This window comes from Microtus pennsylvanicus, chromosome X (assembly GCF_037038515.1).
Source record: "Microtus pennsylvanicus isolate mMicPen1 chromosome X, mMicPen1.hap1, whole genome shotgun sequence".
Taxonomy (NCBI): Eukaryota; Metazoa; Chordata; class Mammalia; order Rodentia; family Cricetidae; genus Microtus; species Microtus pennsylvanicus.
In genome coordinates this window covers 102,644,872-102,663,539 of record NC_134601.1, presented here as the reverse complement: position 1 = coordinate 102,663,539, position 18,668 = coordinate 102,644,872, and the positions used below count along the sequence as shown (strand labels likewise).

General features: G+C 34.5%; 1 protein-coding gene across 8 annotated transcripts in view; it reads left to right on the top strand.

The window, feature by feature from the left end:
* The window catches only part of Dmd (dystrophin), a 2,313,977-nt gene that overhangs the window by 976,032 nt on the left and 1,319,277 nt on the right, over positions 1-18,668 (top strand). For all 8 annotated transcript variants that reach the window (XM_075957213.1, XM_075957212.1, XM_075957218.1 and 5 more), the window contains exons 27-29: positions 1,454-1,636; positions 13,666-13,800; positions 16,382-16,531. In XM_075957213.1, coding sequence (XP_075813328.1) covers positions 1,454-1,636; positions 13,666-13,800; positions 16,382-16,531 — 468 coding nt within the window. The remainder of the gene's footprint in view (positions 1-1,453; positions 1,637-13,665; positions 13,801-16,381; positions 16,532-18,668) is intronic.

The window sequence follows — 18,668 nt, the reverse complement described above, 5'->3', positions numbered from 1 at the left end:
TACGAACACAAAAATTCTGAGGCATCGGTTTTCCAGAGCTTTCCTGTAGAATTAATGTCTAATCATTAACGAAATTGGCTAGAATTATCTAGATCTTCATAATTTTCCTTTGCTTTCCTATACCCACTCCTTATTCAGGTAATGACATTTCTTTTTCAAGCAACCTAAACTTTACTATTTATAGTCAGTATTGTTAAATTCAGGAAGAATCTAAACTACAGATTGTCTCTCTCTCTGTCTCTCTCTGTATGTCCGTTTAAAAATGTATTTTCACATTACGGGTTAAGTGTAAATAGCCTCCTACTAAATGACATATACTACTTTCTTGTGAGGATTATTTGCTTTCTTAAACTCTCTACAATGAGCAAAATAGACACTGTGAGGAATCCTTGATAGTATGAACAAAACAAAAAGTAGCTAAAGATTTGTTTTAGTGTCAGACAATGTTGAAGACCAACATAAGGGCTTTGCTTAGATGGGTTATTTCCGGTGAGTAGAGGTAACACTCCTACACATTTGCTTACCTGTCCAGAAGGGAAACAAGAGTCAGACTGGAATCACGATTATTAAAGCCATTTATGAGAACCAGGACAGGGGACAGGAGAGCGCTTCACACGCTGTGCTTTATCCAGTGTAGATGGAAGATGTCTTGTACATGAATAATGCTTACATATATACTATTAAGTAATCTTATTGGATTACACTTCGATGTGTGTAAAATAGACTGATCCAATTTTTAAGCTTCATGAAACAAATTGTCTTTCATAGGAGAATAGGAGGGATAGCTGTGAGATATTATACTTAAGCTTTCTAGGTTATTTCTATGTTTCCAAGCACTGAAGACTTTTTTCAACAAAATATATCAAATATTGCATTAAGGAATTTCTGTTTATATTTAGTATCTTTTGATTTAGATAGTATCTTTACTATATTCAATGTTGATCCACCTGAATAATTTGTAAGTGATCTTAATCATAGACTTCTAAATATTTTTAAAACCTAGTATTAAAATATTTGTTTCTTAATTTTTTGAAACTTTATATAAAACATACATATTTGACATATATATACTAATGTACAGATAACTTATTAAATTATTATGTTTTGAGACTAAGTTTCGTTTTGCCTAAGGTGACCTCATATATAATTATATATCCAAGAATGGCCTTAAGGTAATTTCCTTTTCTGCTCTACCTCCAAAGAAGAGGGCAAACAGGTATATGACACCGTACTTAGTTGAAACAGTTATTAGAAGTCAATTATATTTTGATAGTATTTTTTTCAAATTTATAATGATACATAAATCTGAAAAGAACCAAAATAAGCATTAAGTTTATGTTCATGAAGTATCCCAATTAGATTGCTACTAGGAAGAAATTAGGTTGTCTATGATAATTAATATTGGGAATGATAATGTTGACTTGCTCTTAAGAGAATCTCCTTTCCTTTTCAGCGAGCTAAAGAAGAGGCACTACAAAAAGAAACAAAAGTGAAACTCCTCACTGAGACTGTCAATAGTGTAATAGCTCAGGCTCCACCTGCAGCACAAGAGGCCTTAAAAAAGGAGCTTGCAACTCTCACCACCAACTACCAGTGGCTGTGCACAAGGCTGAATGGAAAATGCAAAACTTTGGAAGTTAGTTATCTTTCTTCGTTTCTATCATTTCAGTGTCAAACGGATAGTAAGAACTTATGTTTTGCTATAAAGCCATTTTAGCTAGAATTCCTTATCCAAACATTTACAACGTGTATAAATTTGTGCCGATTGCTTAACTTGCATAAAATTGGTTCAAGGTTGGGAATGATCATAATAGATTTTGTGCTGTTGGAGAGATGGCTCAGTATTTATGAATGTTTTCTGCTCTTCCAGTTGACTAGAGTTCAGTTTCCAACATCCAATGTAGGCTGTTCACAAGTGCCTGTACCTCAAGTCTTCTGTGGGCACTTGCACATATATTATACATGGGGGCACCCACACATGGACAGAAATACAAAAAAAATCTTTTTAAAAAATTGTATTTATTTTAATAAACTATTTGTTTTGAAAATAGCATTTGTTTTAAAAAGAATAGAATTTTATGTTTAGAAATTAAGTTAACTATATGACTAAAGTACATAGACAACAGTTATATTTTTCCTGGTATTGTTAGGTACAAAATTTATAAATATTAGAATATTATATATAATATTAAAGTATTTTCCATATATATTAATGGGAATAAAACATTTGAATGTGTATTATCTTAATTCTCTTACATGTAAACACTCTTTGAAAAGTTCTCTTATTATGATCATTTTTCATAATCACTAGGCTCCTACAGGCTACTTTATAAGACATAATGTGTGACTAGCTCCTTTTTGACATTTTCTATTTATTCATTATCACAAATCCTGCTTTTGTTTTCCCACTTGACTTATTCTCTAGATTATGTTTGTGTGAATATAGAGGAAGAATTCAAGTACTTCATACAGTTGCCAGCAGTAATTTTTATTTTTAAGATATAAAAGGGAAGGAGGACACAAGCATCCAAATGGGTATGATTTCAAGAACAGGATACAAGTTGAATTTTAAGTCTTTTATTCCCAGACAGAATTATCTTGCAAATGTAGTCAATAAAGGGTTCGATTACATGATTATTGTTGAAGAATACTGTTTTGTTCGTTTTATTCTCTTTGAAATGTGGAGGCATATGCAGTTCTGAATGAGTAGCTAGACATTTAAATAATTTGGGGGTTTCTTGGTAAATAATTTCCAGCATGCATATAACAAGTTTTGTTAGTCTTTCCCAGTTCCCTCTCCTCCATTTCTTCCTGTATGCCCATGAATATTGCTCTTTGATCCCAATTTCACATGTTAAATTCTTTTTTAAAACTTATATAGTCAACTTAGTGTTTCCAATATGTCTGAGGGCACAGGGCTATCTAGTTGAGCATAAATAATCTCATAAGGGCTCTTATCCTAAACTACCCTGACTTTTTTTTCTAGTAGCCATAAATAGCCAGTCCCTTCTCGACAAGGGGTGAGACTTCTTTCATCTCTTCCCTCCTACCAAAACGAAATGCTAGGATTTGTCTGTCTTGATTCTATATGGGTATTGTGGATGGTGTCTCAACTACTGTGACTTCATATGTGTGATAACTCTGATGAGCTCATCAAACAACTTCCTGTGAGTCATTCACTGACTCTGCCTCTTGCAGTCTTTCTGCACCATTTTCCACAATGATCCCGGAGCCTTGAGAGAGATTAAAACTAAGGTTAGGATTTTATTGCCTGGAAGAGAGGCCATGACCACAGCAAGTCTTATAAGGGAAGCATTTAATTGGATCTGGCTACAAGTTTCAAATGTTTAGTCCATTATCATCAAGACAGGAAGCATGGTAGCATACAGAAAGGCATGGTGCTGGAGGAGTTGAGAGTTCTACATCCAGATTAACAGTCACCAGAAATGTTCTCCACTGGGCATAGCTTGAATATATATGGCATCAAAGCCTGCCTGTACAGTCAAATACTTCCTCCAACAAAACTACATCTACTCCCACAAGGCCACACCTCCTTATAATGCTACTCTCTAGGGGTCAAGCACTCAAACACATGTATCTATGGAGGTCATACCTATTCAAACAACAATATTCCTCTCCATGGTGCCCTAAGTTTACTGTCATAATATAATGAAAACTGCATTTAGTCTAACTACAAAAATTTCCATAGTCTGTCACAGTCTCAACAATGTTTAAAAGCTCAAAGTGCAGAGTCTCTTCTGAAATTCATGCAGTCTCTCAACTGGTATCCCCTATAAAATCAAAATAATAATAATAATAATAATAATAGTAATAATACAGATCACATACTTCAAATATGCACATTAACATTTGAAAATGGAGGAAAGAGAGGATAGTGAAGAAATACTGAACAAAAACCAGCTGGGCAAACTCCAAACTCTGTATCTCCATGTCTGATATCAAAATGGTTTTCAGATTTCTAATGCCCTTCAACATTATTGACATTATTGACGAAACTTCATTTTCTTGTGTTGTTTTTTTATTGCTTTATAAATAATACCATCAAAATTTCCACTTCCCTCCTCCCATTTCCCTCTTGCTCCCCATTCACCCTCTTCCCCTCCCCCTCCAGTCCTAAGAGAGGGCAGGGTACCCTGCCCTGTGGGAAGTCCAAGGCACTCCCCCCTCCATCCAGGCTTAGGAAGGTATGCATCCAAACAGACTAGGATCCCAAAAAGCCAGTACATGAAGTAGAGACAAATCCCATTGCCATTATCATTGGTTTCTCAGTCTGCCCCAATTGTCAGTTACATTCAGAGGGTCCCATTTGATCACGTGCTCGTTCAGTACCAGTCCAGCTGGCTTTAGTGAGCTCCCATTAGATCTTGGGCTGTTTCCACTCCTTGTTATCAGCTTTCCTCAGCAGGAATCCCATGGTTCTGGCATATCTAACATGTTGGTTGTCTACAAGGCAGTTCCGGCTTCACCTTCACTTCACAAAATGGCTTCTCTGGGCCTCCATTCAATAACATCCCTGACACAAGCCTAGTTTCAGTGGTTTTCCTTAGTCTCAGGGGCGAATTCCATAGCCTCTTTCTTTTATCTTTAACTCCAGAGCCACATGGCCAAATCTATTATGTTCTATTGCTACTGGGGCTTAAACTTGACCACCTTATTATAATTATATCTTCACTAGCCTTCTATTTTTTATGATTTCCTTCACTGCCTAAGCATGGCTGTCCTGGAACTTTCTCTGTAGACCATGCTGACCATGAACTCAGAAATCTGCTTACCCCTGTATCCTACGTGCTGGAATTAAATGTGTGTACCACCACATCCACATCTGGACCTAAGCTGTCCTTTAATTTCTTTTCACAAGTTAGAAGCTTAGCTGGGTGGGATCTTGCCTTCAGGTTGCCCTTCTCTTTATTCCATTTAGCATCAAGCTTTATATAAATGTTTACCTCCTTTAAGGCAGAACTTTAGTTAGCTTCCTCTTACTTTCTGAAGTACCTTTTATCCTCAAATTGTATATTTTGTATTTTTCCTTACTGTTTGCTCCTTAGAGAGCTTCATAAGAGTGACCATTAATAATCACAAGACAGAATCATTACAAGGCTGTTTTGAGATTTCTTCTACCAAATTTCTTTACTTTAGCCTCAGGCAGACTCTTAGGTCAATGGTGAAAATCAGCCACATTCTTCACCAAATATCACAAGGAAGATCTCCAGGCAACATATTAAAATTCTTCTCCTCTGAATCCTCTAGAGACAGGTCTCCACAGTTCAAATCACCCTCAACACTACTGTTCCATGACCTACAAGTATGGCACATTAAAAAGTGCTTAAAACATTCCACAGCTTTCCCAACCCCAAGTCGCCAAAACACAGTCGGTCCCTATAGCACAAGGATGTGATATAGGGACATCTGGTTTAGAGATGAACATTCTTTAATCTTCTATGGTCTATACCTTGATGAGTTTTAGGTCTTTGTGTTAAAAACCATCTACGGTCAAAAGAACCTTCTTGGATGAATCTTGAAAGATGCACTAATCTACAGACTAATTATCTAGGAGTTCATTAATTCTCTCTCTATATTTATCTGAATATTAACAAATGTTCTTTCCTACGACTATGAATGACTTAGCTTTGGATTCTTGACCCTGTTAACATTTCTATGCACAACTCCTGTCTTGTGGATTGACATTATTTCCAGTAAGAAGGTTGTTAGTTACTCTCACAACAGTAATGCCACTATTACACCAGTAGGCATGTCTTACTAGGCCAATCATTGTAGCTTGCAGGTTTCACAGCTGAGTAAGACTGGAGATTTTTTTCTCCTATAATTAGTGTATTTAGAACCTTCAGCACTATGAAAGATGAAAAGTAAGGATGAAGCTTCATGCAGTCTTAGCTCAATTTCTATATGTTGTATGAGTCAAGCATGTGGCATCTTCATAAATAGAATCTTGACATTAAAATCTATAGGGCTAGCAAGAGCAGTGGGAATATGTGGCAGTGCATGTTGGTCTGGAGAAGCCCACAGGCTAACAACACAAGGTAATCCTTAGGTAAAACTTATTACTGGTATTGAGGTGCTAATGTGACAGGCTGTGAAATCCGTGAGAGGCATTGTTGCCACGTTATAGGGTAACTCAGTTTCACTCATTTCATATATATAAAGCTTTCTTTAGTAGTAAGTTTTTAGTTTGCTTTTTTCACACTCTTTTGTCCACCCTGCCTTCCCATCCCCGCCCTATTTAACATGCCTTTCACCATTGGTCTCCATACAATCTACATTCTATTTCTCTCTCTTAAATGCCACTTTTATGGTCTCTTAATTGCCGATGTTAGTTTTCTATTAACAAAAATTCTATTCCACTGTCTTTTGACCTTCTGTACTCACAAGAAGTCTACTGTCAAAGTAGTCAGTTTATTATTATATTATTTTGTCTGCTGACCTTTAATTTCGCTTTGTCTGCCATGGTCTACAGTTCTGATTTATTTTATGTGGGTATAGATTTATATTCATTTTTTTTATTTTGTCAACTGATATATTAAGGAGAATAGATACATTGTATTTTTCTACAGCGATTCTTTATTACATTTTTGAAGACTGTCTTTTCGCTCATCTGCACACCATTCCTAAAAGCATTTTTGAAGATATCTGTGAATAATCTCTCTGTTTTACATAGTGTTTCTCAATTTTCTGGTAAAATTTTTGTATTATTTCCTCTATCTGTCCAATTTAGACTAATTTATGAAGTCTGTGATTAACTTCCTGGTTTTTAACGGCTTGTGCTTTAAATCTGTTCATTTGTACACATATTTTTCTATAATTGCATGCATGTGTGTTTACCTTTCAACAAGTTCATTTCTGTAAATCTGACACTTTCTCATAATTTTCTGTTTTGTGTAATTATAGCTTCTCATTAAGACAATTGAAACATTCACCATCTGTTTGATTAAGTCTCACCTCACTGAATTATAACAATTTAATAACTCTAGTTTCCAAATAGCTAAGCCAAACATGCCAAATTCTATTAGATGTCTAGTTTGGGGCTTTTTTCATAGTGATATTTTAATATTTGCATCTGGTTCCAAATCTTTTTATTTGCTCTTAACTTTTAAATATTATAAAATTTAAATATTAATATTGTAGTTTGCACATTCTAATTTTCAGTAGTTTAATTAAATATTAGGAATTAAACAATATTTACTGACGTGAGAATAAGAAAAATTTGATATTAATTCACCCCACCTTCCTAGGCTCTGAGTATTAATTTTGCAATGTTAGTACAAGTAAAAGAGGATATTTCTTTATAATGAGATCTTTTGCTTAAATTGCCATACTTATCTTTCCTTTTGCTAATGCCTAAATATGTCTATGATAGTTATTCTGTTGCCATTTCCTATATTATTATGACTGATCTGCCTTGTTTCCTGTTGATTTTATGTGCTTTATTAAAAAGTTTGGTTAGTTTTATTCAAATGAATTTCCAGTCCCCTAAAATAAGTGTCTTCAGGTATTCATGGTGCCATAAAATAATTTAACAAAATTTCTGGATAAGTTCTTTCTATATTTTTATCAAACCCCCTTGAAAACAAGATGACTTGGTGGTTCCCAGACATTTTATTTATTCATCTTCTTTGACTCTTTGGCTATGGAAGAATTAGTCCTTCATTCCTTTCATGAGCTGACAAATCAAAAAAGTTATCTTTGATTCCTCTCAACTGGAAATTCAAAGCCACTATCCCTTCCTTAATATGCCCACTCACTAAACAGATGGTGCTCTTTTTATTTTTAGTTATTTTTCCTTCATGCAATATATCCTAACTTTAGTTTCCCTCTTTCTTTTATTACAAGTTCCTCCCACTCTCTACCTCCCCTTTCTCCCAGATCCATTTCTCCTCCTTTTCCCTTCAGAAAAGAGCAGACCTCCCAAGGACATCAACCAAACATGACATAATAAGTTACAATAAGCCTAGGCATAGACCATCATATCGAGACTGGACAAGGCAATCAAGTAGTAGGAAAGGGTCCAAAGAGCAAACAAAAGAGTAAGAGGTATCTTCACTCCCACTGTTATGAGTCCCACAGGAATACCAATGTAAACAACCACACCATATTTGCAGATGGCCTTGCTTAGAACCATATAGGCGCCATGATTTTTGGTTCAGTCTCTATGAGTCCCCATAAGCCATGCTTAGTTGAGTCTGTGGACCATGTTTTCCTGTTGTATTCAACCCCTCTAGCTCCTACAAACCTTCCTCTTCCTCACTCATGGGTCTCCATGAGCTGTGCATAAAGTATCTGCTCCTATCAGCCGCCGGAGAAAACCTCTCCGATGATGATTTGGCTAAACAAAAATCTATGAATATAGCAAAATATCACTAAGAACCATTTCATTGACTTTGTTCTAGTTATATTTAATTCTGTCCTTGTTCTCCGAGCCATGCAGCTTCCAGTTCTGGCCATTTAAGCAATGTCATGTATGAATGCCCTCTTATAACATTGGCCTCAAATTAAACTAGTCATTGGGTAGATAGTCCCATAAATTCTGTGCCACCATTGACCCAGCAAATCTTGGAGGCAGGATAGATTGTAGGTTGAAGGTATTGTGACTGGGTTGGTGTCCCAGTCCCACCACTAGATACAGAAAATGGCCGGTATCATTAATTACCAGATGTCCTTGCCAGGGTCACCATAATAGGTTCCAGAACTAGATTTGCACATTGCCTCCCAAATGTTTCCCTGTTGTCTTTTTCAGTGGACATTTGAGGGCATATCACAGTGGGGAAAGTACTTATTAACACACAGAAAGTCCTGGACTCATTCAATTTTCACCTTGTAAAAACAGCAAAAAGAAAAAATATATATTGAGATAAGGAAGTAATTCATGTTTGTGTTCCAAATGAAAAATTACTGCTTAACTTTCTGAACAGAGCTCTCTTCCCTATATTCAAATCTTTAAATCGAATCTTGGCCATAGCTTGTAAAAGTTTATGTTTGCTACACAGTAATATTGCATATATTATTTATAGAATGCTATAATTTAACCATTTTATTTAAGTATGAAAACTAGTTACCAAATTCAAATAATACTGACAATACATATGATCAAACTAAACACACATAGTAATATTGCCCATTTTTCTTTTGTTTATACAATTTTTCTGGTATATCTTTATCATAAGATATGAATCTAAATATTTTTACAACTTATGGTTTATTCTTTTTTTTTTTTTTTTTTTTTTTAATTTTTTTATTGATAAAAGGAGGATAAAGAAAAGAGAAAAAAAAAAACAAATTTCCACCTCCTCCCACCAGCCTCCCATTTCCCTCCCCCTCCTCCCACTCTTCTCCCCCTCCTCCCACTCTTCTCCCCCTCCTCCCACCCCTCTCCCCTTCCCCCCACTCCTCTCCCCCTCCCTTTCCAGTCCAGAGAGCTGTCAGGGTTCCCTGCCCTGTGGTACGTCCTAGGTCCTCCCCCCTCCATCCATATCTAGGAAGGTGAACATCCAGACTGGCTAGGCTCCCACCAAGCCAGCACATGGCATAGGATCAAAACCGTGTGCCATTGTCCTTGGCGTCTCATCAGCCCTCATTGTTCGCCATGTTCCGAGAGTCCAGTTTTATCCCATGCTTTTTCTGGTAACAGTCCAGCTGGCCTTGGTGAGCTCGCAGTAGATCATCTCCACTGTCTCAGTGGGTGGGTGCACTCCTCGTGGTCCCGACATCTTTGCTCATGTTCTCACTCCTTCTGCTCCTCATTGGGACCTTGGGAGCTCAGTCCAGTGCTCCAGTGTGGGAAAAATGAAATGGAGGCAAAGAAGAAAACACAAACAGAGGGCCGGCTGGACATGGAAAATCTAGGTAAACGAATAGAGACTACAGAAACAAGCATAACCAGCAGAATACAAGAGATAGAAGAAAGAATCTCAGAGTCTGAGGATAACATAGAGAAAATAAACGCACTGATCAAAGAAAACAGCAAGTCCAACAAACTCTCATCACAAAACATTCAGGAAATATGGGACACAATAAAAAGACCAAACCTAAGAATAATTGGAGTAGAAGAAGGAGAAGAAGTGCAGCTCAACGGTCCAGAAAATATACTTAACAAAATTATAGAAGAAAACTTTCCCAACCTGAAGAAGGATGTACCTATGAAGGTTCAAGAGGCATACAGAACCCCAAATAGGCTGGATCAAAAAAAAACATCCCCTCGCCATATAATAATCAAAACACAAAATATACAGAATAAAGAAAGAATATTAAGAGCCGCAAAGGAAAAAGGCCAACTTACTTATAAAGGTAAACCTATCAGACTTACACCTGACTTCTCTATGGAAACCATGAAAGCCAGAAGGTCCTGGATAGATGTACTGCAAAAACTAAGAGACCATGGATGCAAGCCCAGACTACTATATCCAGCCAAGCTTTCGTTCACCATAAATGGAGAAAACAAAATTTTCCAGGATAAAAACAAATTTAAGCAATACGTAGCCACAAATCCAGCCTTACAGAAAATAATGGAAGGAAAATCACTAACCAAGGAGTCCAACAAAGACCTCAATAACTCAGACATCTAGAGACCCTTCACCAGCGCAACTCAAAGAATGGTTTATTCTTAATATCATTGTCTTTCCTTACATGGCCTGTAAGGTTTATTTGTGAACTTACTTCTTATAGAAACTGGTCTTGGAAATTCTTTTGCTTTTGATTGTTAGCTTGTCTTTGTGTGTCTTTTTATCTCCTATGGTCCTTGAGATGTCATACTTTGTTATCATCTGTAATGTAAGCTTAGGTTTCGATTCCTCAAAGAAAGATCATCCAAGCAGCAAAATTTTTTGCACCTTCCTCTTAATGCTTGTGGGTGGATATTTTCCAGTTTTTGCTTCAGGAGAAGTGCCATGTTATTGTTAGTGACTTGTCTGAGACCAACGTTTCTTTTCCAATATAAAGCTACAGTTAAATATCATAGCTGACATGTCATATACTCTGATAACCCCATACTTTGTTAAACTGCATATTATCCTCCCAATTTGTATTGTGTTCCTTCCCTATTTTTCTTTATCTGACACGTAGAACTTCCTGATCCATGGTTAAAAGGATAAACTTTAATTTAAAATGCATTATTAATATTCAACTTGGAATTACAATCAGGCTGAGACATTGTGAAAGTGATCAGTAGTTTCTTCTACTCTTTTGGAGAGTTTGTTCTTTCATGTGATTTTTTTTCAATTTCAAAAATCACTTTAAATTCTACGATTTCAAAGCAATTTAAAATTCCAAACTTAAATTTAGCAGTTACTCTAAGTACAATTTCCATCCGGTTTAGGATTCAGGAGTATATTTTGTTTTGAAAGCATGACCTGTAAAGCCTCTCCTGCTGTGTCACTCAGGTGTATTGAGTACAGAAGAAAGCATCTATCCCGATAGTTAAGTCATCATCACGCTACATCAGTACCTCAATCTGCGCCTAAGTCCATATGCCTAATTACAAGTGTCACCCCTTACCTTTAAATCTCTAACATATGCTCAAGAAATTACAGTAAGTTGATAGGTTTACAGACACAGCATAGCGATGTTCAGTTATAGAATATCCTCCATTATTTTTAATCAACTATGTAGAAAATATTGGGAATTTTACAATCTTTCAGTTTCCCTTAATATGTAATTCTTTTGTTGACTTGCTACTGATGGTACTCTCAGGATGATGCATTATAATGGTGATTAATGGTGATTGCACCTTTGTTTTTACTGTACTTTGCAGATTAACCCTAAATGTATTTTTCTCCTTCTTTTAATTTATTCTTTGTGTCTTTCACATCATGCATCTCCATCCCATTTATATTCCTATCTCTTTACATTTACCCTTTGCCTTTGCATATACCCCCCAAAATAAAATGAAATAAATTTTAAGAAAAAAAAAGAGGGAAATTATCAGTCTCATCACAGAAGTTGTATTGTGACTCCTTTTTATCTATGTAGCTTTACTTGTGTTTATTGTAGAGAGTCATTGGTCTGGTTTGAGGACTTTGGTTTTTGCTACATTGTTGATGCTGGGCCCTCACTGGTACTACTCTTGGTTATCCTGCTGCTGCCCTGAGTTGTAGACATCCTGCAACTTTGAATTCGTGGGACCAGTTCCTTTACGTTCTCCCACAGATCCCAGATGGAATAGATGTTGGGATGAGCCAACACCTAACCCTGGTTCTGGGCCTGAATAGTTGCAGGATTGGTCAGCTCTATTTTGTGATAAAAAAAATACTTTTTCAAAAACATATACTAAAACCCAGAATTATATAGTTACTGGGTATGTAAATAAATGCCCACATTAATAAGACTGAGGAGTAGGCTTTCCAATATACATATTCCTAACAATACATATAATTTTTGTTGATTTATTTCTTCATTTGTGCTAGCTAAAATGCCATATCACTTTTCTCACTTTTATTCTAACGAATGTTAATGAGAATAAATACATATGGTTATGATTCCTTCTATATAAAATTCACTTTATTGTTTAATCTTGTGTATGTGTGTGCACCTATTAAGACTGATTAAAAATAGTGTGTGCTCTTACCACTGAGAGTCTCTAGAGCACCTATTTAGTTTTTTTTTCTCCATTTTGATGACTATGATGGGCTTCACTTTCATGGGTCTACAGGATCTTTTAATTTATTTTTAATAGACTTATTTAGATGTTTGAATATTATTATTTTAGTTTTAACAAATGTTTCATTTTTATGTGCATAACAATATTTTCATAATATTTTCGACTCTCTTTTGGTAATGGTAAGATTTTGTTTAAATGTAGTCAAATATGTTCATTTCTTTTCATATTGTTAGTTTTGTAAAATATATTTTATGTCCAATGTCCTCCCATACTGAGAGTTTAGAGTAATCCTCTTCTATATTATTTTTTAGGAATCTAAAAATTTTCTTATCTTTGAATACTAAATTACAAAGGTTTATATTGTGTATCAGAGATGACTGAGAAATAACTATACATTTGAAATAGCAGTTGTGTGTTGTGGGACTAAGGCCCAAGGAAATAATAAGAAATACGAGAAAGGAATGCATATATATGAGGGTCTTCCTTGCAAAACAGGATTGAACATAGTCAAGTTAAATCAATTTCTATTATTATGAAAATCAACATATAATTGCTGAAATAAAATCTTGATTTATATAAAATTCTCTTCCTATCAATATAGAAACCCTAAATATGTTTAATAATGGCAGAAGAAACAGTTAAAATCATGTTTAAATTTCAAATATAAAACTATTTTGGTGAATTTAGAAGCAACACAACAGTATTAGCTACTGATGTTTAAAGAAAGACTTATGCATACATTCTATCATGTGCTTTGATTTTTCTATTTTTAAGTCTGATGTGTAAGGGAATGTCTTCTTTAAAAGGCAATTCAATAAATCTTAAATTTATTCAAATAATACACTGCTTCCTTAATGACATTATTACTGAGCTGTTGTATCACCAAATAATCTAGTTTTATTTTAAGTCATCTACCATAATGACTGAAATGTAGAAAATTAAATTTTCAATTTTAAGAAGTTTTAAAATCATAATATGAAGGTTCCATATTAACCTTTATGAGGCCATATTTAATTGTCAATATTCATTTTTTTTCTTAGGAAGTTTGGGCATGTTGGCATGAATTATTGTCATACTTGGAGAAGGCAAACAAGTGGCTCAATGAAGTAGAATTGAAACTTAAAGCCACTGAAAATATTCCTGCAGGACCTGAGGAAATCACTGAGGTGCTAGAAGTAAGTGGTAAATTCATCCAAATGATCTTTGTGTGCTACCTCAAAAAGCACTAGTGCCAAAGAGAAGACAATGTTTAAAAACACAAGGAAGAAAAATAGCTACAGGATCCTTCAGTCCTGCTGTTTGGACAAACCCTTCTTCCATCTAGGATCCTTCCAGGTCTCAAGAACTTAAAATGAATTTACTTGTCTTCTTATCTTAGATATTTAAAATCATGTCAATGAGTACTGTATGACTTAAATACTTTATAAACAAATGTACCTTTCAAATTGTCATATACATACTTTTTATTTTAGACTTTAGATATGAAAAATTAAATGGGTTTGCACACACAAGGTATAAATTACATTATATTCTGATGTTTAATTATCCATTCATGTTGTATACATTTTGCTTAGTTTTTTTTATTATCACTAACCTGCAATAAATTAGAGTGTTAGCATATTCAGTATATGTAGATCTGTAAAATAAATATAGCACCTTTGTGACTGCTCAGAGACATTCCATAACCAAACGATTCTTGTGAAATAACAGTGTGATAAATTCTCCAGAAAAAAAAAACAAAGAAACTTATCATGCTTCATTAAAAAGTCTGGCAGTCAGAATAAAGACTGGGATAGTACAGCTATCATAGGAATTTATCTCATTTTATACTTTTTACCAGATTAAATTTTTATACCACATTTTAAGTAATACTTTGAAAGAAGGTGGCATTTCAAATTGGTTTGTATGTCTCTCACATGTGAAAGCTAATAAAAATAATCCCCCAAAACATAAAAATGAAATAGAAAATATGGGAAAAAGAAAACTAGAGGTGTTATAAGGGACATGAGAGGAAGCAAATATGCTCAAAATGTGTTAGATGCATTTGGAAAAGTATAAATGTCTCATTGTTTGTATAATTATAGTTGCTAATAAAATGTAGCCCATATAGAGAAGACTAATAAGACATCAAAGGAGAATGTTAAGGTGAGGAAGAGGAGGCCTCATTACTAATATTTACCATCTTGTTGACTGTTGCAGGTAAATTTTTGTTTGATGAGGGAGGTTGCTGCCAATTATTCTTGCAGGCAGTTTAGATTACAAAAAGGATGTACCAGTATTTGACAAGAATATAAAAGCTGTAGTACTTCCAGATTTCCTAGCTACTAAAGATTTATATACCTGAATTTTTAATTGATATTGTTTTTGTTTGCATTTTTGTTTAAATTTATATATACATTTTAGCATATTCTTCCCACACCCCTACTTCTTCAAGATCCTCTGGGAAAGGGAAAATCAGTTAACCTTTAATTAATCAGTTTATCTTTTATTTAACTAACAGGTTATATACTTCATCAGGAATTAAGGAGAGGAAATTGCTCTACTAAAAGTTTTATAAAATGCACATATTTGCTACATATAATGAAATGTTACTAGAAAAATCAATACTAACATTTTTGTATTAAAATTTTGATGAGTTTTTTATAGAATTTAGATGTCAAAAGTACATTTTTGAAAAACAATTAGGAAATAATAATATTCTGATGCTCTAGAAACTTCAGAGCAAGATATATTGAAGTTGTTCAGAATTTAAAAAGTAATAGGCCCATAAGAATGACATAAAACACCTCTGAGAACAGTTTCATGATTTTGGAAACAACAACGGATTGAAAGAATTGGAGCCTGTATTTATCACTTATTATATGGTTGTAAGTTCTAGTGAAATGATATTGGATTACTTATTCCCTAGAATACATAAAACTGGCATTGAGATTATGGTTCTTTATATAATCTATCCAAAAAAAATCTGTCAACGTTGAACATTTTTTTTTCAATTAAGGATTAGAAAGCTGTAAATAATAGGAAGCCAGGAAATGACTTGGCAGCAAACTTCCCCCAAAATGAAAGGAAACATCTTTCCTCAGTGCACACACATATACATGTACACAATCATACATCCAAACAAACACACACACAAACACACACACACACACACACACACACACACACACGCTTCACACCACAAAGAAAATCACACAGAAATGACAATGGTCCAGCCAAAATCCCCAGGTGATTTCTGTCTGCTGTCTCTTTCTGAGCACTAAGGAATTTCATGTCATTTCTATCTACTTCCAGTCCTAAGATGTCAATGTGAAAATATGTGAAGAGTGAAGGAGTTTCTTTGAGAAGAAACGGCTTATGAGCTGCTACAGCACATATTTTCAGAAGAATCACATTATTTACATGTCACTGACCATAACAAAAGCAAACAAAGAAAAATCCAAATCAAAACAAAACAAACAAGCAAAAAGAGAGAGAAATTGAGCACTTTACCTTTTCACGTTTTAGAGCAAAGGTCATCCCTAAGAAAGTGTCATGTTTTAAAATTACAGTCTATAAAATAATGACAAGTCAGTGAAAAATCAAAAGCCATCCTCCCATTTTTAGAGTGCTCCTTCATGCTTTATTATCCAAATTAAATGTTGCTTTACACTGCTAATGTCTTAATTGTATGTAAATGAGAAAATGCTGAGCTTTGTGCATAAATTAGAAAACTTAGAAAAAGGAGAAATATTAATTATAGAAAATGTGTTTTAGTCTCTTGAAAATTTGATGCAACATTCAGAAGATAACCCAAATCAGATTCGCATATTGGCACAGACCCTAACAGACGGAGGAGTCATGGATGAACTAATCAATGAGGAACTTGAGACATTTAATTCTCGTTGGAGGGAACTACATGAAGAGGTATGGAGACAAGTGGGAAATCTCTTTTGTTTACCTTTTATAAATGCATGCCAGACAGACATGGTCTTTTCCAATAAAATGAAAAATTATTTCAGTTTATTTCAGCCTTCAGTTTTAGAGAAGTGACTGAATTCTTTTGGCATGCCTTTCATTCCTTTTAGAAATACATGAAAAGTATGGTATTTTGTTTTATTGATTAATTTTTATTGAGCTCTACATTTTTCTCTGCTCTCTCCTCCCCTTCAGCCCTCCCCCAAGATCCCCATGCTCCCAATTTACATAGGAAAAAAGTGTTTTTTAGCAGGAAACCGAGACATGTCAAGAACAAATAGCATGTTAACTCAATAAATTATGTTATACTATGCTGTCTTACTTAGTTACGGTTCCTGTTGCTGTTATGAAAGATCATGACCAAGACAACTTGGGGAGGAAAGGGCTTGTCAGCTTTGAGTCCAACTAGGCCATACCTTTTAATTATGCCACTCCGTGGTGACCAAAAATTTAAATCTATGATCCTGTGGGGGCCATTCCTATTCAAATCACCACATTATACATAATTAAAGGGTAAGCATATATGAGGATTCACATACATGGCATGGTTTTCCTAAGCAAACATAAAATAACATATGTTCCTACTGTTACATTAAGGCAAACATAGACAAGCAAATACGGATCAATAATCAAAAGTCAAACCTAGGTTGCATAAATCAATTGATCCTGGGTAACAGTTTAAGTTTTCCATATCCTCATGTGTGATATTGATATTTTTCCAAAGAATTTTTTGTGAGAAAATATTTCTTTAAAAGTGTTAGATAAAGAATCAAGATCAAAATATATATTTAATAAATGTTAAGATTTTTTAAAAATTTTGCCTGGTTTGTATGCCAGAGTGCATTCCTTCTAACAAATAGTTGTGTACATATATGTGTGTACCATAGTTAATTAAGACAAGCGTAGGAAAGCCAATAAAAATAAATATATAAAATATATGACAATTTTAAATGTAGTAAACATGTATGCTCTTACAAATTCAATGTATCTGTAACAGGATTGAGAAAGCACTCCTTACAAGTTATCAAGCATTTGAATGGGTTCAAGAAACTGGTTACTCTGTGAAACCACCCTAGCTACCCTGGAACTTGCTCCCTAGAGTAGGCTGGCCTCAAACTCATAGAGATCTACCCTCCTCTGCCTCCCAAGCACTGGGATTAAGGGCATGTGCCATCACGCTAGGCTGTTTTCTAAGTCTTCACATTAGGTATTTTCCATATTTGCCTCAGTAATCAATTAAACAGAGTGCTATCAAAACACTAAATATATCTGCAAAATAAACTTGAAACTACTACAAGTAATGACTGTGTTTATTATATATATATATATATATATATATATATATATCAAACCAATAATAACCCTGTAGTTATTTGATATTTGATAATGCAAATAAGAATATCTGGTACTTTGTTTAAAGCAATATTCTTTCTGAAATAATATCCTTAAAATCTGTGATGCTGATATTTAATATGTTGTGAAATTAAATGTTTTCTTATAATTTTCACTTTAAAGACTTCACCAAAAGACACCATGCTTGCACCACTGCTCCCTCCCCGTTCAAGTTTGTCTGTGTTCCTCTATCTGAAATCTATGGCAGCTATACAAATTAACATTATTATATATTATAAATATGTGTACATATATGTATAACATATGTGTGCATTATATATGTATGGTATGTGTATGCATGTATATATAACCTACTAGTCTACTTAGCATTGTATGCACATTTGTCCTGTGCTAACACCTTGGACTGGACATCGTATGTAAGAGGTCAGTCATAGATGATATTAATTATCCCACTTTCATCAACCATTGTCCAGCTATAACTCTTTATTTAAAGTGATACCATGTTAAAATTTCCCTGTCAATATTGGCATGTCATATGGTATTCTAATTATGCTGATCACCAAGCATATTGTGGAGATTTTGTGGATGCATTTTCACTGTCTTTCCTAAAGGACACTATCTAGTTACAAGAATCTTGCTCCTCCAGCTCTTATAATCTTTCTGTTCCCTCTTTTATGTTTTTTACTGGCCCTTGCATATATAAATTGTGTTGCTGATATATTAGTTGGGGTTT